The sequence below is a fragment of the Notothenia rossii genome (genome assembly GCF_949606895.1).
Source record: "Notothenia rossii genome assembly, chromosome: 5".
Lineage (NCBI taxonomy): Eukaryota > Metazoa > Chordata > Actinopteri > Perciformes > Nototheniidae > Notothenia > Notothenia rossii.
In genome coordinates, this window is record NC_136903.1 from 85,319,028 (window position 1) to 85,340,823 (window position 21,796).

Here is a 21,796-nt window from a genome sequence, read left to right on the forward strand (position 1 = left end):
AATGTTTTGAATCGAGTGGCCTGTGTTCGTCGTCCATAACATACGCCTGCCCATTCCATAACCCCACCACCACCATGGGCCACTCGATTCACAACATTACCCTAACCCTAACCCTAACCCTAACCCTAATCTTAACCCTCACACCAGATACTGACTGGTTTTCGGACCCCCCCAGACCCCCCCAATAAAGCAAAACTGCACGTTTCAGAGTGGCCTTTTATTGTGGCCAGCCTAAGGCACACCTGTGCAATAATCATGCTGTCTAATCGGCATCTTGATATGCCACACCTGTGAGGTGGGATGGATTATCTCGACAAAGGAGAAGTGCTCACTATCACAGATATTTTCAGATTTGTGAACAATATTTGAGAGAAATGGTTATTTTGTGTAAATAGAAAATGTTTTAGATCTTTGAGTTCATCTCATGAAAAATGGGAGCAAAAACAAAAGTGTTGCGTTTATATTTTTGTTCAGTGTATAAAGGAATACATGAGTTTGACCTTGCGGATATATTTAGAAGCTGTTGCACAACCTTGCGGACGTTTTTATGCGAACATTGCTCATCTCCTTTTCAAGATACATTGTTAATGTTGACACCTGACTTTAAATGTATCTTTTAACAAAATCTTTGTTTGAATCACTTTTGAGTTTTTTCCATTGTTAATAAAGACAGACGCGACAAGAAACAAGAAAGCTACCAACTGCAAAGAGGAAATTGGGACATTTCAATTGCCATAATTAAGACAAAGTAAAGAGTAAAATCCTAAACTAAGTATGACTGAGTACTGCGGTGAGAGCAGCAAACGAGAGAGAGAGGCTCCTTCTCCTCAGCTTCCCTTTTATATGGCTCATTAGTGCAGGAGCACCTGAGCAGAGGGAGCAAAGAATGCAAAGAATGAGGGGGAGCGGGTAGAAAGCAATGCTATGTAACATTTTGTGTTACGATATGTTTCATAACAAAATACAAAAAACTTCACTTATTTTAACCAAATGCTTGATCTTATTTCTAAAACAAATGACTTTGTTTTGTACCTAAAGCTAGCTTACCGTGAAGGTTTGGCAGTAAATCTTACTTAACTGAAAGTGAAACATAACAAAATTGTGACCATGTGGTGAAATAATAGAGTCCTTGAACCTTGAATTGGAAAAATCTGGAGTCAGCGTTTTTCTACTCCAGGTTCCCTCACCTAGAAGTCAATGGTTTTTGACTGTGTTTGTGGTTAGAAGCCTGAAATAATGTATGTGCTTAACACAAGCTTAAGAGATTTTCACATTTTGTTCTACGACACAAAATACGTCAGTAAATATCCCACTTCGTGAAGCTTCTATGTGTAAAAGAAAAAGCAGTCATCATCATGCCGAACAACTTCCACCTTTAGCTTTGCCGGTAAATGAAGAACCATGTGACTGTTACGCACTTTGTTTATAGCCTAACATTGGTATCCCTTGCGATGCTAACTTATCACTGCATTTCTTAGCAAACCCAGTCTATCAATTTAGGATGGACAATGTATTTGGTTTATATACTGTAATAGCTTTCTTTGTCCTTTTTTGCTGCTCCAGGCTGCTTTTACTGTTTAGACTGCGGGATTGCTATTTTAGTAAAATATCTGAGTACTTTTTCCACCACTGATGATTCAGTTAAATAAGACACGATACATATGCATAGTTTTACTGTAAAATAATTACCTGGATATTTTCTGTGAGCGTGGGTGGCCATATTCAGGAATGTTTAATTTGTGTTTCACATCTATTTTTAAGCTTGGCATGCTCTCGTCCACTTTTTTTTATGCTGCTGGCCAAAAAATGGTGGTGTCCAATCAGCAGCAGACTTGTGGTTGACCACTGTTGGATTGAATGAAGAGAAATGGCAGTACAAAGTGGAGATAGTGTTTTGTATAGATAGTGCAGGATTTTGGGTTCGAAGTCATTGGCTCTGTGGATCTTTGTATCCTGATGGAGCACAACACAGCTGCTACTTGTGCTGCTTTCTGGCCTCTGGCCACCCTCTCTGATGAGCGTTTAGTATTCAGCTGATGCTGATGGAGTGCTGCCCATAAACAGAGAAGCACTCAGAAGCAAAGACTGCTCTCTGATTACTCGCACCATACCAGCAGCAGGTTGTTCAAAAGGAAATTCACCATGTTTTGTTCATCATTTGATTTACAAATTATGCAGCTGTTGGCTATTTATTCCCTTACTGACAGGTGGGGTCTGAAAGAAGACATCTTACAGCATTCATCAAGGTCCAGTGGCGGAAAAGTATTCCTTAAAAGTAGCTAAAATACTCCATTACAATTACTAAGTTGAGTACTAAGTTCAGTAACTAAAATTAAAAGTACTCATCATGCAGAATGGCTTTTGTAATTGTCTTGTCCTACAAATATAAGAGTTTTATAATGTTGTAATCGATGTCAATGTGAAGCAAATTAAGTATAATTTATGTATTTGGTGTAAGAGTTGTGCAGGAATGAGTCCTAAAACCTGGAAATACATTTTGAACGTGTTTGTTTGGTTGAAAGCTTGTTCATTTATATATTATAAAACAGCGGTCGCGTCATCAAGTCGAATATTAGCTTAGCGTTAGCGACGCGTAGCCATGTGACCCGGATGTAGTTTGTTTGTAGCCTAATCTTATCTTTCTTCTTCGGCCGATTGTATTTACACTTTCTTCAGGGTCGGCCTACGAAAATACGTCATCACTCCCCACCAAGAGGCCTCCACAGGCAGTCTTGTTTTTTCAGCACTAAATGATCACCTGCTTCTTCTTTAACGTGACGACTTCTGCAGGTGGAGAAAGACAGAAACAGAGAAAGGAAGAAGAAGTTGGGGAAAAGTTGGAGTAGGGAAAAGTCATGTTGGAGACGTGCTGACAGGGCCTTGGCTGTGATGGAGAGAGCCCATCACTCCTCTGGCTCTTCTTGTCACACACTCCTCCCATCATTGCAGGGCTTACCGTCAGCAGCAGAACGAGGCCATGTGGGTGAGCGATGGCCGCTGTGTCACTCCTGCCCTCTTCTGGTCCTGTAGATTGATTCCCCTGACAGGATTCCCCCACCCCCCATAAAAAGAAAAAAGAGAGAATGATGATATGAAGACAAAGTAAGTGTCTCAAGCAACATTGGTTTCGACTGAAAGAACAAAAGTCAGAGGCAAACGAGGTAAACAGATTCAAAGAGGCCTTATCATGTTTTTGGGACATTTTTCTCACAGGATGTTCTTTTCAAACCAAATGTGACAGTCAGCTAAGCAGTAAACGCAAGTGCAGTTAGAAAAATGTATTTTCACTGGACCAAACTTTGAGAAACAACTAATGAGAATGGATTGGAGAATTACTATAAACCCTTATTATACAAGCAAATAATGTTTAACAATGTTAACACTACATATAGCTTAAAAACAGGTTATAGGTACTACAGTACATTTTTAGGCCTCTTTGTCAACACGCTGAAATGAAAACATTTTTGTTGAACGTCTTAATCAGAAAGATGTGGCAGCTAACCAAAACAACCTTTAACCCATGTGTTTAATTTATCTTCTAAACCTAAACTCACAGAAGAAGATCTGACGGGCGATGAGGACATCTGATCTCAAGCGGGACTCTCCTCCCAGAGGAAATGGGGATATTTGGTAGCTCTAAATGCTCTTTTATGGGATCATTTGGCGTATGGAGCCCACAATGGCATGTATAGACGGCATTGTCTCCATGGAGATGTGATGGGGACGGGCTCTGTAAATCAAAAGGGAATAAAAATGGAAGCCGATTCACATTAGTGACGGCTAATTAGCTCATAGCAATGACGGCTGGAAGCTGTCTGCTGCTTGCTGGGGCCGTATGTCTCCTGAACGGGACCTCCGGAGGCTCAGGAGAAGATCCAGCTTTATGCTTTCATGGGTCATTTTACATTTCCCCGGGGGAGCACTGAAAATGACAAAGTTTAAGATTTTTTCGCAAAAAAAGAAGAAATATACTGATGTGGGTGAAGAGCACAAATGAGAACAAGCTGACCTCATGCTGTTTGTCCCATAAAAACACATGTTTGGTTCTTGTCCAAAAGGCAGCTAGCAGGGTGGGAGGGCTACAGCTCTTATCTCAAGTCTGGTTACGGCTTCCTGCTCTCTCAATCCACTTTCTCGGCTATTCGCTTTGCTGGCAGAGGAAGCAGGATCCAGCAGGATTCTCAGCATGGATGATTAATTCTGAAGGCCCTTTCTTGAGGACCTCTGCACGGCTCATAGATGCAATGTGTTCTGTCAGGCCTTTGAAATTCAAATGGCAACTTCCACTTTGTGTCCCACTGACAGCTTTGAAAGTTCTCATAAAAGGAGAGCAACAGAGATGGGACCGACACAAGCTGAAGGAGAACAGAAAGGCAGAATCAACTTCATCCCAAAAATAGATGACAGCACAAAAACGAAAGGACGCAAATAGAAAATCAAAAAACCTACTTGAGTAAAGCGTGTCTGAAGTTTTGAAATGTATACGAGCATGGCTATTTTAGTACTGGCACTACCATTTTTAATATACAGAAATGTCTACCACCTGCCGGTTTTACAGCTGTTAAAAGAAATGTCTTTTTCACCCTGTAGTTTTCATACCATTCCATACCAAGCTCTAAAAAAGAACACAAATGAAAGGTTTATGTATATTTTATTGACACAAACTTGCTCGAAACATTGTGTTGCATATACACATTTGCATGACTGAACTGAACTTATTGATGATAAATAACAGTTTTGATGCGTTTCACTCAGACTTTTGAACGCACTGCTCTTGTTAAAGTCTTCAATAACATCCACTTTTCCATAGACAAAGAAGGAATCTAAGTGTTAATATTATTAGATCTTAACGCTGTATTCGACAAAGTCTACCCTATAATTGTACTAGACCAGCTGGAAAACTGGGTGTGACTTTCTGGCACAATAAAAAAAACATCAGAATGGAAAAGTATGACATGGGGGGTTCCTCAAGGCTCCATCCTGGGGCCTCTAATCTTGAAGATTTGCATGATTCCATTGAGGTAAAAAGACTGAGGTAATTGTATTTTAACTCAAGGACGGACTAAGAAAAGCCAGCACTTAGCTTCAATCGGCAATCGTAAAAAAGACAGAAAAGGTCAGAAACGTAGGTGTAGTGATGGGCAATTTGCGAAATTAGCATAGGTTGCAATAATTAGCATGAATTAACATTATAGGTAAGTAAGTAATAGCTAAAACATGTGGTTTTGTGGGTAATTCAGGATGCTGAGTCCATTTCTGACATTTTTGTAATAATCAGTATAAGGATTACTGTTTCTGATAATGCTCTATGACGTATCAATAATTAATAATAATAATAATAATAATCCTTATATTTATTATAGCGCTTTATCAAACTCAAAGCGCTTTACAAATACACATTACATATACAGATCCTACATACATGTAATGGTCATCTACTGTGGACAATACCCACAGGAGCAAGTTCAGGTGAAGTGTCTTGCCCAAGGACACAACGGCTTTACAGACGCAGCGGCGGCAGGTTTCACCCCCTTGATCAATGCACTGCGCCACACCGCCCATCTTCACACCTCAAAGTCATTGAGGCACTTTTACAAGTACACATTGATATTATACATGTACTGTGGACAATACCCACAGGAGCAAATTCAGGTGAAGTGTCTTGCCCAAGGACACAACGGCCTGACGCAGTGGGGCGGGAGCGGGTTTCGAACTGGAGTTCCCCAACACCCCCTTGATCTGATGATCAAACGCACAGACCACTGCGCCACCCGTCCCGACCCGACAATTACTCACCCTCATGTTTACAGTGTCCTTTGATGAAGAACATGCATATCTCAGTTTTATCTAAAGGAAACAGACAGAGGTGGGTTATAAAGCCGTTCCATTTCAGACAGCTCTTTCAAAAACACCCAATGAAAGCGGGCGTAGTTTACCTCTGACGGGAGGTAAATCCTCACTGTTTGCGTTGCGCTGACAGACTCAGGGTCAGCAGTAGCCCGGCTCCTGTTCAGCGGTTGATGGTTCCCCCTGTCTCCATCTCTCCCTCGGACAGACGCTGAGGTTTTATTCGGATTGGGATTTCTGCTCTTTCCATCGTCGCTGCTGGCATTGGTGTCGTTGGCAGCAGCAGAGACTTCGCTGTACGGGGAGGTAGGTCTCTGATCTTCGCTCAGGCCATCTTCGGTGTATAGATTAAAGGTTTCAGGGTCAGGAAATATGTCATCAGTGGAACGGGTTGGCTGGTTGCCTTGATTTCCTCCCCCTGAAGCCCCTGTTGCCTCGGTTGCCCATGTTGCCTCGGTTGCCCCGGAAACCAGCTCTCCCTCTCCCTCTTTGCCAATCTCTCTGTGGTGGAATCAGACCATTGTCGCCGCTGGCATCAGGGTCGCCCTGTCTGTCGGCGCACTTCAGAGCCAGAATGTTGGCATAGACAGACCTCAACGAGGGAAAGAGTCGGTCCGGCATGCCTCTATCAGACAGGCTCTTTTGTGGCTGTGGAGCGGTAAAATCATGGTTCTTGATGCAGCTGCAGACGCTGTTCAGGTAATTCTCACAGATGTGCAATCTTCTGCAATTATCGCCCTCTTGACACCGGCCCATCCGCCCACCACCATTGTTGTAATTATGACATATCTGGTGTAAAGAGGAAAAGTTGTTACAATCATGCAAAGAACAAAAATCAAGAACAAATGTTGTAAGCAACAACAATACATTTAATTATTTTTAATATTAAGGATCAAATGTAAGTCTATAGAAAGCTGATACAGAATTAGCTTGATGTAAGGGTTGAACCTGATTCTGTTCTTTTTATTCAAATCAGATTTGGCCTTTCATTACGAAGAAATTACCATTTGTTATTTTCTTTTTTCAGCTCAGTGGTCAGTCGATGCTGGTTGTCCCTGGCCATTGCATTTCCTAATGTAGCGGTGGAAGATGGGCTTGGAAGGGCCGGGTGAGGGGGGTTGTAACAGCCTTTATCTGGACTTTGTCACTTATTGCTCGCTGCGCCCTCCCCCATGTTGGGAGGGACTGGGTATCTGTTGTGACTGACACAGAGCCAGTGGAGGGACGTCCTTCAAATATAGCTTACAATGAGAATTATTTTAGCGAACACTCCCTCTTGATACGAAATATAAAGAAGTGAATACTTTTTTTAAATGGATGATTCGACTCATGAAGCTTTGCGAGGGTGCAGACAGACTAAAGTTAGGGACTATTTCAATGTTGGCACTATATCTTGGGACCTGTTGATCAGTGTTACAAATAACCTTTTCTTTTCCACACCTGGCTGGGCCAACATTCTGAATCAAAAACCATCTGATCTGAGAAACGTCTCTGGATGAATCTTCTGTACCTGAGGCAGGAGCCAGGTGTCGTTCTGCAGCAGCAGGGTGCACAGCTCGCTCCGGCTCAGGATCTCCAGACCATGCTCAGTCAGCTTCGCTGCATTGTGGACAGAGTCCAGGCAATGGGGGAATCTGCATCGAGTCCTGTCATCAAAAAACACAATACACAGAGTACAATCATGAGTTTAAATATGAAATATAGAGTTGTTATGGAAAACAATAAAAATGGAACAACAATACGTTTCATTAAATAAAAATGACTATTGAATGATGAATGAATATTATTGTTGCATTGCTTTAAAAGTGCAGAAGGGTCAGAGTTCACATTAAATTGACATTATATCCACCATCTGACAAAATATCATCACAATTTAGTAAATAATTAGGCATTATAAGAAATGTATTTGTTACATTTACATGTCACTTGTTAGACGCTTTTACCCAAAGCGACTTACATACTGTACATACTGGGCAATCCCCACAGGAGCAACTTAGGGTGAAGTGCCTTGCGCAAGGAGAAAGCGGTATGCTGACAGCAGCGGGATTTGAACCAGTACTGAGCCACCGCACTGAGCCACAACTTGGCTCAGCTAACCATTTACTTTCTGATCATAATACAATGATATTGCTCTCATGTTTGTATGGACAATATGTGGCTCAAACCAGAAGCTGGTAATCATAGTTTAGCATAAAAAGGAACAGAACACAATAAAACTCCACCAAGTCTGGTACTTAAAGGGGACATACTGTATTCCGCTCATTTCAAGGTTCATATCAGTATCTAGTGTCTCTACTGGGACATGTCTCCATGCTTTAATGTTCAAAAAGCTCTTTATTTTTCTCATACTGCCTGTGCTGCAGCACCTCTTTTCACCCTCTGTCTGAAACCAGAGCCCGGTCTGCTCTGATTGGTTGGCTGGCCGGCTCTGTTGTAATTGGTCAACCCCTAAGAGACGTCCCGTCCCGCCCCTTAGCGTACACGTACAATTAGTTGGAGAGCTAGCCAATAGAAACATGAACAGGCCCAGCGCCGTCCCATTTGACACGTTTAAAAAAAAGTAAACTGTGCACTTGAACGCTACGATGTATGTGTTGTTAGAGAGTAGCTCAAATTCATAAAATACATCCTACGTCAAATACATGTGTCGTAAAGTATTTTGGGATTAGCCCACATCTAGACCAATCGCTATTCAGAACAGACCACGCAAGCGTCACACTGCTCTGCCGCCTATTCTGGAGTTGTTTTTACTTTGCATTCTGTAGCCTCCTATTTCTGTTTTAAATGAAAAAATGGACATGAGAAATTGACTTAAAACCACTTAGGTGTAAGGATTCTAACCACAAATCGTGATGAAAAGGCTGCAGCCGATGGTGCTGACAGACAAATTGGTATCGAACAAAGTAAAAATTCTCCTGATTGGTTTCTTTATCATTTTAGACTCAGAATGTTCTGAAGATATGTGGCATGTAGAAAATTGGTCCAATATTTAGATTGACAACTATTGCACAGAAAAATCTGTGTCTACCTTCACTGTTGATTGACTCCTGAAGAGGCGACAGTGGCAGAATCCCTGTGACGGGAATGTGACGTCATCAACTGCAAGTTGTCCATCTTTGGTACAGCAGACTAGCCATAACTTTTAATTTTTAAACGTTTTAAACATGGCCGGTCAGGTACTGTCACTTGATGTAACAGCCACTCCTATGACCAACGAACGGGAAAAAAAAAGGACCATGGGATTTCATTTTATTCTTTTAAACTAACAGGGACAAGAGGGATACGTAGCAAGAGCAAGAGACACTGAATGTGTTGATGTCAGCCGTCTGCTGAACTACTGTAACACAAACCACTACACTGGGAATAGGATTTATAATAGGAGATATCGCGGAACATGTACATATACATGTTCCTGTTCAGAGCCTCTCTTTGTAAGGGCATTTATATATCACACATACTCTATTCATTTCGGATGCAAAACAGCTGACAGATGACCCGGAAATGCTGATATTGATGGCTGCTGCTGTTGCTAATCCTCCACAGATGGCCAGACTCCCCAGAATGCACGGCACTTGCCATTCCCTATAGATGCCAATACATCTAAACACTTGATCTTTAATGTTACTTTATTATATAGATAAGCTGCAATTATTGCTCTTTAGAAGTGGAGCCCTGATGAACGCATCTGTGGGCTTTTTTTGTATCTGGTGTGTAAAATGTGGAGATGGCGGCAGTTTGTTCAAAGTGTACACGGGAGCTTGGTGGACTTTTTGTCACTTAGATCACTATTGGGCCCCGTTGGTAGGCCCGTTTGATATGATGAAGACAATCGAGCAGTCCTGACTTATTTTGATACTGAAATCTTTTGAAATTATTTGAATAGAGTGCATATTTTGGGTTTTAGAGCAGTTTTAAAATGTTTTTCTGAAGATTTTAAGGAGCCTCTACACTCTAAGTGATGATGTCACGCACTCTAGCCCTGAAGAGTCCCTCCAATAGACATAATAGATAGTCCAATAGACACCCGAATAAAACGGCCTGAAAATGTACCTAAACGTTGAGAAGTAAAAAACTGTAAAAGATATAAAAAAAGCTGAATACAAATGTAATAGCTGAATGTCTTGTGACCATTGTAAAGTTGGAAGGAAGTATCTAGCTGAAAGTATGTGGAAGGAGTAGCATTTACAAGGTGTCGGTAAAAGAGGATCTGAAGGGTTCTCCCATTGAGTTGAGTTTAAAAATCTGAATATTTAAAAAGTTGAAAAAGTTTTGAAATGTTTTTAAGTTTCCCATCATGTGCTGAAAAGGCTGAATATTTTTGATATTTGAATGGTTTCTGTAGCTGAAAGTAGGCTGAAGTTATTAGACAGCATAACATGGGGGTGAAATAAGAAGATTAAAGAAACAGAAGAACAGGGTTAGTTTCACAGCATTCACACTAATTATCTACACACCATAATTTAGCTTGTAGACATAGGAGTAAATGTATAAGCTATATTCACAAAATCTCAGATAACACTCAAGTATCAGTATTCTAACTTTGAATTTACTTAAAAGTCTAAAGGACCCTCATGTCAATGTTTTAAAACTAGCCTGTAAACTATAGTCTGGCGCATTTTTATGACAGCGCCGTTGGCAAATGTGAACTTGCAAGCCAAGCCTCAGGGAGTTTCTTCTGGGTTTCACTTTATGCAGAAATGAATTGGAAATAAATGGTTTCACAATGATAAAGTTAAAAAGGTATCACTTAAACATTTTACATACAATATATCCTTTAAAAAAGTCTCAAGAGAGGTTTGAAATTGAGAATTGACTATTCTGGAATAAAGGGGAAAAAAAGTCAAGAGTGCCTGAACGCACCACGTGCCTCCGCGCCTTTAAAAACAGATAATTCAATTATGCAAACACATCACATTAATAATAACCGTGAACAACCCTGTGGTATTTTCTCTGTTAGTTGAATCGCTTTAACAACACTTGGAAAGAATGTTATTTAAGAAATCAATCAGTTCGCCTCAATTCCCAGAAGCCTGTATAGTGCATTGCTAAACCTTTAAATCTGCTCTCTCCCCTTCCTCACAGTTGTCCTCTCAGCTGACTCAACGCAACCCTCCTCCACCCCTTCCACCTTCCTTTCTTCCAAATCCAGGGTCAAGCTTAAACCACTACTCTTGAGACCGACCTCCGTCAATCCCTTCATGCCTTCACCACCACCAGTGTCTAGACCCCAGGGGGGGTTTCATCTGTTCGGTTTTTACCCTCCCGAATGATATTCCAGCACAACGTGCTCTAATCGCCAAACACCATTACATCAGTGGCGAACCGTGGTGTCTATCACTTCATCTGCATTACTTGCACATTGATCTGAAACATAATCTGCACTATGTTATTCTACTGTTTCTTCTTGCACTTGTTTTATGTCTTATATAACTATGTTGCATTGTTGGATGAGCTCGGGACTCAAGATTCTCATTGCCATTTCTTCAATGTAGCTGCTGTGCATGTTACGTTAAAGCCTTTGAATCTTTGAATTCATCGGGTCAGAAGAGTATTAAACATGATTTAATTATCTGAATACCCTACTCTTTCCATTGTATGTCCTTGACCAACCGAAAAATAAAATAAAATGCATAATGCATGATCATTTATGTTGTGTTTTCAATATGTCCTGCATTTAAAATAGATTAATATCAGTAGATTTGATTTTAAGTGAATATAAAACAATTCCGGAGGTCATTTTGGTTTTAAAAATCCATTATTATATTTCAGTCAGACAACTCACGTGTTTGTTTAACATGTTTATTAGAAGCAGCATATAGTTTGAGTTTGGCGTCTAGGCTCGGGCCTCATCACTCCACAGATTTACAAAGAACATTGAGTGATGATTAGATAACTATCCCACGAGCCTACAGGTGGAACTGGGGTGGTGATGGTGGGTCAGGCGAGCAGCAGCAACATGAACACAGCAATAGCAAGTGAACACAGCAGCAGCAGCATAGCGAGGCAGAGGGAGGAAGACCTGGCAGCTTAAATAGAGCGGCATGTTTAGGAGAATGTGTTTGGTTGGTTGTCAGAGGGACGAGGTGCGTCACGTGTTAATGTATCATTGGTGCTCGAGTTGACTGCCTGAACTAGCTCGCAGGCTTCGCCCCATTCATTGTGATTACATGACATAATGAGTAACACATATGTGAATAAAATGTCAGTCCTGTTATTGCAGGTCTAAGTCTATAGCAGGGGTGTCCAAAGTTTTTTCACCGAGGGCCACATACAGAACAAAAATACGAAATGTATTTAAGAAGTACAATATAAGACAAGCACAAGTTTCATTTGTGGGATCATATTGCATTATACTTTTTGAATTTGCTGAGGGCCGATTCAAAATGGTCCGCGGGCCGCATTTGGCCCCTGAGCCATAGTTTGGACACCCCTGGTCTATAGCAACAGGAGGACCATCATTAAAGTATCAGATACATTGAATGTATTTATATATACTGAGATAAGAGGAAATATATTTTTGAAGAATAGAGGTCATTCCTTCTGGAGAAATGTAAGAACCTTGGAGAATCTGAAAAAGAAGCATTGAAGCTGTGCTAAAGGCTTGTAGTGGACTATGTGATGGACATGATCATTATTATCTGTTCATTTGTCAATCATCATTAGGTAGTTGGTTTAGCACATTGCACCATCTATGGGGGGGGGGGGATTGCTCCAGTTGTTTGAGTGCAAATGACTTATTGTGCAGCAGTTAAATCCATTTAAAGCAGTGTTAATGGATTTGTGGACACTGGAGGGTAGCGCAACCTGCTTTAAAATACAACGGTGGAACTTCATCAACCAGACGTACTAAAATGTTATAACTCTTTAAAAGCTCCCTCATGGTTGCTGCTAATGGCGCACAGTTTGTCAAGCAGACCACACGGCCAGGAAAAGCTTAAATATCCCTTTTACAATACACTGGGGCAATTTTAGAAGCCATTACTGTAACATCAAAAAAGAAAAAAAACTATGGTTTCAAGGATCCTAAATGTCTTACAATTAGACCAAGCACAATGTGCATATGGTTGCATTCTGAAGAGGCTTTTTTATATCAGCCTGGCTGTGAGATAAAGGGAGGATAAAAGCTCAGAAATGTGAAATCTTGAGCCAACAGATTCCAGCACACAATCTGACGGATTTACACATGCCATCATCCAAGTGATTTTCAAGAGCTGCACGTAATTATTGACAGCCACCACACACATCACAAAGCACACAATGAACGTTGCTTTGTTGGATACCAGCGATGCATTGCTCATTAATACAGAGCATACATTAAGTCCCCTCCTCATTGCAGAGAAGAACATACTGCAACACTGATCCCAAATGCAGCTTCAAAAGCTCATACAGCCATGAAGTAAAAGAAGACATGAGGTGTCTGCATATATTTGAAAATGTAACATCTCAGTACATGCAAGTTCCACATGCTCCATAAACTTGGACAAAAAAGATGTTGTGCTAACATGCATATTCTATTTTTTATTTTATTTTCATAAAATCCCCTGGTACATGCTCTAATATAGAGTGGAATTTCAAATAAAGTGAAATGTAATCATGTCATATCATCAGTATGGTCATTGACTGACTTGCAAAAGAAACAAATGAAAAACAAAAGCCATTTTCCTGGAATCTAAGAAAGCGCAGATGCGACAGGATTAGGGGGATATTTATGTAAACAAATTACACCTAGCAACTGTCCAGTTTACTCTGCTGACCACAGAACAGCAACAGAGCTAAGAAATGGGAGATGAGTGTCATATAACAATTTAACCATCAGTGTTTGCATCAGGATCACTGAAACTGTTACGGTGGGTGAAGCAAGCAGGACTCAAATGCAGATTACACTGATATTGCCTTTATTTCAAGGATGGATCAAATAATAACTTGGACAAAACAGAACACTCACCGGTGAACTCAGTCACAAACAAAAAACGAACCAACACAGAACACAGGAAGAGACAAGACTAAATAGAGGGAGGGGTAATCACGAGACGAGAAACAGCCGGGCAGGGGAGGAGAAACACAAGGGCAACAGGTGAACACAATCAGACAACTAGACACACCAGGGAAACTAACGACAGGGAGGAAAAACACAGGGAGAGGGACCAGACAATATACCAAGGGAAAACATGACAGGGAGAACAGCAAAACACCCAAAACAAGACGTACAAAACGTGACATAACACAATAATCGTAACAGAAGGTGTTGTAAAAGGCATCCAAACAAAGTGAAGACAAGTTTGTTGGCAGTAGATTTAATCATGGCACCAGCAGAGAACGGAATCAAAAGCACATCCACAAAAAGGTTTTAAGTTTGAGTCTTTACTACTTACTTTACAGGAAACTGTCAAAAACACTTAACTAACTAAATTAGTTGAACAAAGCAAGGTAGAAGAACTCTATTTCCATCAGGTGTTTGACCCTGAAAGGGCAATGGGGTTTTCAACCGCAGCAGGCATTCAAAGTTTGTTATATAAATAGCTAAAAAACATTTTATTATATCAGACTTTTAATCTATAGCCTTGGCTTACTTTACAAATTGCAGTTTTTACTTCAACAGTCAGTCATTTTCTAATGTTTGTCCTATGGGGCACTACATGCTATTTTCCTGGTTTACTGCAACAACAACAAAAGCATGTTGACGCTCCTTAAACTGCCTCACAGCAGGTGACGATAAACGGATTAGGACAGCGATGAAATAGATGTTACCCGTTCTACTGGAACTACGGATCAACGATCTCTCCACTCTTCACTGATTATAGGTAATTTGCATTTGTGAGCCAACTAATTATTCATACAGTGTCACTACTACTTGACTTAGAACAAAATGCTTCTCCTGTAACACATTTGGATGCAAAGCTACGCAGCTTTAAATACATCATACTGTATAACACACACATATGGCTCTAAAACACTTTGCTGCAGTGCCGCAGCGGTTTAAGTGACTGATAGAAAAACAGCGAGACTTGTAAGCACCTGTTGCAAAAGAGCTGATACAGTATAACACCTCCGTAAGCACTATTCACAGGTAGCATCATTTAATTAAGACTTTGGAAAAGTGAAAAGACTGTGAACATATGTATGTGTGAGAGCCTGTCAGCAGCCTGGAAGTTGTTGCCTCACGTTCCCATTAAATTCAAAATGCAACGCTACAACACACTTTCTTCTCCCGCTGAGAATCACACCCAAAAGAAACACATACTTTATTCATGCCTTTGCTGAGGAATCATTGTACAAAACATGGACAAACACAAACAACTGACAGTAACAAGCTGAAAGCCTAAACTTTAAGGAGGCCCTTTTATGCTTTTAGGGGGTTTTCTCTTTGTGTGTTAAATCGTTTTTTGTGCATGTAAATTAACTGCAAATGTAAAGACTCCAAAGTCCCCCCCCCCCGTCCTGCCTGAAACGCCAATATTGGACTTCTTTGTTCACCCCTGTAACATAATGAAATCACTTTGTAACACTTACACTTCTATCTGCTAGCGATCCAACACATTGTAAATGATAGTCGAAGGGGTTGGACATCTCTAAACAGTTGACCAATCACAACAGAGCCGGCCAGCTAACCATTCAGAGCACACTGGGATCTGGTTTCAGACAGAGGGTGAAAAGAGGTGCTGCAGCACAGGCAGTATGAGAAAAATAAAGAGATTTTTGAATTGTTTGACATTCAAAAGGAACAAAATACAAACCTGGAAACTAGCATAATATTTCCCCTGGCCACTCTTCTGCAGAGTTCTGTGTGCTGTCCATGCTGCTTTCCATCAACTCATGGGGCTAAAAAAGACACAAACTATCTGTATTTCGCACACATTTTGAGGATGACGCTCTTTTTTTTAAAACAGATTACCAGCGGGTAAAGGATGTCGTGTATCATTTCAACATCCCACGTCACATGGCCCTATTTGACCCGCTCTCGTTCAGGGATCATGTCTGTGGCGTCTGCAGCAGCGGGAGGTCGGATTTAATCCCAAACTCTGGGCTGCTTGTTGTTGACACTGCAGGGAAGCAGGAGCCCTGAGGTACCCCAGAAGATAACACATCTCCCCCTCAATGATTGAACACAGAGAAGAAGTGAAAAAATAAGAAGCATGTGATCAATTATTCACCCGGTTCCATGCATTATTGACTTGGCAAGCTTGAACATTTATAGGTACATTGTTGTTGTCTGACCTAAAAACAAGAAAAACCTGCAAATACTAAATGTGTATTTCCTTGAACGCCCCTTTAGTTTGCTGAGGAAGGTCAATTGTTTGATTTGAGTGTTTGTCTGTTTGATCGCCTTCAATCGCGACATATTTAGTCTAGTTAATTTGTTTTCCTCTCTGCATTGATTACCACGAGCTCTGGGGCAGATCCAGCGAACGGGACGGCCTATCATCTCCATCATCAATATGCTTGTCTGGCTCTCCTGACCTTGAGAGGGTAAACAGACGAGATCAAAACATCTTCCCGAGCACACTTCCCTGAGGGCGTTTAGTGACAAATCCCTCTTCCCCTGCGCACAGTAGGTGAACTTGTACAGTAACTGTGTGTGGTTGCATCACCAGGGATTCTGCCGTGCTCCGCTAATGCGATTCGAAGCTGTGAATTTAAGGAATTTCTAATGAGAGGAGCGTCTTCACAGAAAATCAGTGTAAGCCTCAGGCACATCAAAAGGGGTGTCAGATTTCGAAGGCAAGCTGATGAATATTCTGCAAGGCAGCTGTGACTTTGACAAAGACGGGGAAAAAAGTACCTTTTTGAGTAAGTTTTGCCCTCTGCGTGTCAACTTCACAGCAAAGCAGATTCTGTATTTATTAACTAAGAAGACAGGAGTTGAGGCCCAGTGGAACGGTAACCAAGAGACATGTGCAAGATGTGCTGGTGAATTATTATATGTAATTTAAGTGTTTCATTCTAAAGAGTCTGATATGCAAGTGTTACATTGTGATGTCACTATGTTACAGACAAAGGGGTTCAAGTGAGGTGTTTCAGGGCAGTGTGTGGGAGAGAAACTCCCTCTGGAGGGAACATTTGGATTTTAGCCTTTCTAGACCATTCCCATTCACAAAAAACTATATTACACACTACAGGAAAAATAAACCCCCCAAAAAAAACTCACAAAAAAATAATACATTCTTAAACAGGCATATAATATTGTATTTGTGTCTGTTTAGATAAAAACGTGTTATTAAATTCCTGTAGGACCAAATAAACATCCGTGCTTCCAAATGCTCTTATAGTTAGACATCTTAAATGAAGTGTTAAGACAAATAGCCATATGTGCCTCGAACAGTCTAAACTATCATCAATCACCCCATTTAAGACCGTATGCACCGACACTGCACTTTACAATCTCTAACATAATAATTTCATAACGATCACTTTGCTTTTAAGAGGATTTCCACATCCCACAACACTGTACAGCGATCACCTCCCTCGCCTGGCGCGCAGCCCAGGGTTTCTGAGGCAGCAGCATCCTGTGGGAGGGGATCTCTGCCGGGAGCCCAGTCACAAATCACACTGTCAATTGTACACATGTCGAGGGGGGCCACATTGAATCACACCAGGACATTTCAGAGTTGACTCCATGTTACCAGTGTTTCTTCAGAGCTCATTGGATAAGCTGTCAGCTATAGCGTGTGGAAAAGAGCTGAAGTTCACTACATTTGGTCCGGACCAAGGGAAAAAGTTCAAGTCGACATACCTGGAGCTTGAAGACCCTTTGCCTAAAACTAGCCACTCTCTGGGGGTGGCTCAACAAGCGCTTTAAATGACATCATCATGGCCTTGTACAGATCTTCGAAAGAGATGCAGATATTGTGCTCATTTTCAGGTTCATATTCATATTACATGCCATAATGTTCAACAAAGGTATTTATTTTTCTCACACTGCCTGTGCTGCAGCACCTCTTTTCACCCTCTGTCTGAAACCAGAGCCCAGTCTGCTCTGATTGGTTAGCTGGCCAGCTCTGTTTTGATTGGTCAACCACTTAGAGATATGAAGGAAATGTCCCGCCCTTTAACCTATGACGTACAAGGTGTTGTAATGCTGAGTGTTGGGGATGAGAAACTCTCTCTGGAGGGATTTGGAATGTAGTCTTTGCAGAGCATTTACATGCACACAATCCTATTTAACACATTACGGGAAAGGGAAGACCCATAAAGCATAACAGGGCCTCTTTAATTGGCGGTTATTGAGAGGGGTAGGTAAAAGGTCCCAATCTACCCCGAGGTATTGCAGTTATAATTTCCATATATATCAACAGCTTAGGTGATAATGTGGATGGAGCTACTTTACATTTGTATGCGGATGATACCGTGATGTATTGTGCAGGTCCCTCCATTAAGGAGGCAGTTGTTAAATTACAGGCTGTTTTTAACACTGTTCAGACTCAGCTCTCTGAACTAAAGCTTCTTTAAAACCAAGGTAATGCTCTTTTCAAAAGCTAAAAAGACACCAGAGCCTCTTTTAGATATTGTAACTACGCAAGGGAAAAAACTTGAAGTGGTAACCTGTTACAAATACCTTGGTATCTGGCTTGATGACTGTCTCTCTTTTAAACTGCATGTCAATAACCTGCTAAAAAAACTGAGGGTTAGGCTAGGTTTCTTCTACAGAAACAAGTCCTGTTTCTCACTTGAGGCCAGGAAAAGGCTAGTCACTGTGACCTTTTTACCTGTGCTGGACTATGGTGATCTGTTTTATATGAATGCACCGGCCAATTACCTGATCAAGTTAGATGCCGCCTATCACAGTGCACTGAGCTCAATCACTGGTATCTTTTTATTTACAAAGCAATGTTAGGGAAACTTCCATCCTACATCTGCTCCCTGATCTCACGGCGTATTGTAAATGGCTACTGCCTGAGATCGAATGCTGTGGTTGTATTAAATGTGCCAACTGCTAGGACTGTCTTAGGGAATACAGCTTTTAGATGCGCAGCTCCGCTAACTTGGAACAGTGTGCAAAATAAATGGAAGTTGAGCAGTTTGGTTCCATTACATGTTTTTAAAGCAAGGATAGATGCTATCCAATCGGAAACTGTTGGTATCTGTAAATGCTACTAGCTATACAAACTGTGGTCAATGTAAATATGCCATATGATGTCCTCTTTGTTTTTTTGTCATGTTTGTATTCATGTTGGAACCTACTTGCAGCAGGTCACCATTGAAAAAGAGGTCAATGATCTCAATGGGTTTTCACCTGAATAAATAAAGGTTTTGAATTGAATTGAATAATGTGTGCGCTGTGCACTCAGCTACCAAAGCACTACGAGACTGCTCTATTAGTGTAGCATAGAAATGATAGCCGCTTCCCTTCTGGAGCGTCAAATGTCTCCATTAGAAAACCAAACATTTGAGTCATGAAGGTTGGGTCAACTAAATGTGATTCGACATGACAGCACTCTATGTTTCCTAATGACGGTCGATGTTTGTTCTTTATAGCTGTGACCATAACACTTAACCAAATTCATTTTTACGTAAACTGAACCTTAGAAGATACATAGGAAGCAGCCATCTATTCAATTTAGGTAAACATGACATTTGTTTTGATGTGATGCGTTATTTAACGGTTTTTCTAGAAGTTCTTCGCTGAGACAATTACTGTTCTGTGTCTGATATCCTTGTTCATATTCCTCTCAGTGGAAGAACATTCATAACCAGGTGAGGATGATTGATTAAGTCAATCAATCAATGTTTATTTATATAGCCCAATATTAAGTCTGCAGATGTGATCCATGTTGGAAATGTTCATCTTGGCATGGAGCTGAGCCGATGAAATGTTAGAGCATTGTGTTCAAAAATTATAATGAGATTTGACAGTGTTGTTTTTAAATCTTAATTTATGAAGTCATGTGGATAAGACTCGGAGCAATAAACACCCCACTGAGTCTGAATGCTATTTTAAAAGCCGATCTTTGACATAATGTCTTCTGTGTTTTTCTCTTGTTAGATGTGAAAGTAAGTGAAAATGAAACACCAGCGTTTCTATAATTAGAAGTGATTTGCGAGTCGTGCTTTTACCTCCTGTGCCTCATTTAGTTAAACTGCAAAAGTAAGAAGGCTTTAAAAGCTTGTTCTCAGACAATCATAACAAACAGGTTTCATATTTCTTCCGATTTAGTTTGAAGTTTTTGTTTGAAATGTTTGATTACATGTAGCTCTGTCAGGTCATCTGAAACATCTCTGCACACATCGGTGATCAAAGAGAACATTTTCCTTTCAACACAATGTTAGCTTTAGCCCATGAAAGGTACGATTTTCTGACAGCCTCTCGGAGAAAGTGGAGCACACAAATAAAAACGTCAGCATTCCAAAAATAAAGCCATCACAGCTTTGCTTAAAGCCCCTGTCACACTGTCCCGAAATTGACACCCGATGGACACACGATTAAGGAAATGTTCAAATTCGGCTCTGATCGTAACAACATCGGGCCATTCGTGAGGGCATCTTAAGCCATCGTATGACCGCCGGTGGAGTTTCTCAGGCTCCGGCAGCAACTTCGTGAGCGGCAACTTCGTAAGGCACTCGTGAGGGCATCTTGTCAAATCGTGAGGGCATCTTGTTATCATCGGTGCCATCGGGCATTCACCCTCACTCTGATCGGGGCGAATGCCCGATGGCACCGATGATAACAAGATGCTCTCACGATGGCCTTACGAAGGGCAAAATTGACACACGAATTCAACACGAAAATGAACCTTCGCAAGGTCCTTCGGCAATTTTTTGGCATGCCAAAGATTTTGCCACCGCTCACGAAGTTGCTGCCGGAGCCTGAGAAACTCCACCGGCGGTCATACGATGGCTTAAGATGCCCTCACGAATGTCCCGATGTTGTTACGATCAGAGCTGAATTTGAACATTTCCTTTATCGTGTGGTTGTTTTATTGCAAAACAAAATCATGTAAACATATTATGTAAATAACCCAATTTGTGTTCTGTGAAACCGAAAAGGATATAATATGTTATTTTGAAGGCGAGTTGACAGGAAGTTGTTGTTGCTATGGAAACAACATTACGGAGAAAACGTAATATCTTCTACATATAAAGACGGAGAAAGTAAAGAACAAAGTCTGAAAATATCAGTACAGCATCATAGTACTTTAACATAATTGTTTTTGCTACTTTCGTTGCAGTTGTATGTCTTACATGTAATGTAAATGTTGCCTTCGTGTGTGGTTCGGGGCCATCTTCGTGCGAAATTCACAATTCCATATTCGTGTGTCCATCGGGTGTCAATTTCGGGATGGTGTGACAGGGGCTTTAGTGTATCGGTTTAATTTATTGTCAAAAGCGTTGCTGTGTGTACTGACAGGGCCTTGAATTCTTCTTAATGTTGTCAATCGATTAAAAACGTATCATGATTAATCACAAGTTTAAATTAACTTACATTTGGGGGAGGTAAAACAAATACTGTACACGTGTGGTGTTGTAATAAAGAAATGCGAGGGTGTTTGACCTTACTATAACATGATTCCTGAATGATGGTCATTAATTACATGAATTGATGCAATGGCACCATATTTAAGAGATTACATAATAACATGAGATAAGGCACAGAAAAAAAAATCAGACTTTTCCAAACATTCTTTAAACTTGGAGTCAAACATTTTGATTTGAACAATCTACAAAAAGAAAATCAGCAAAGTATCCTCAAATTAACATTCATGAGTCCCTTCTTTAACAAGGCTCAAATAACTGTTGGTATTGTCTTAACCTCAGCTGTGAAATAGCTATAGCTGTTAAGTTCCCTAAAACTCTAGCGTATATGGGAAGGAACAAAATAATGAAAAAAAAACAAGAGGAAAAGAGAAAACTGCATCGTCAATCAAAATATGTTGGTTAATAACTTGAAGAAAACAAGGCTCACCACCCATCTCAAAAGACAACCTGAGGACAACTTTCTTAAAGAACAGAAAGC

At 40.8% G+C, this 21,796-nt stretch overlaps 1 protein-coding gene across 1 annotated transcript; it reads right to left on the reverse strand.

Moving 5' to 3' along the window:
• Positions 1-5,366: 5,366 nt before the first annotated feature.
• On the reverse strand, positions 5,367-8,491 carry LOC307038917 (protein mono-ADP-ribosyltransferase PARP12-like; the record flags this gene model as incomplete). The annotated part of the gene is made up of 3 exons (XM_079680590.1): positions 5,367-6,636; positions 7,358-7,493; positions 8,481-8,491. 3 exons carry the CDS (start codon positions 8,489-8,491, stop codon positions 6,226-6,228), a joined length of 558 nt encoding a protein of 185 aa, XP_079536716.1. The 3' UTR covers positions 5,367-6,225.
• Positions 8,492-21,796: the final 13,305 nt, after the last annotated feature.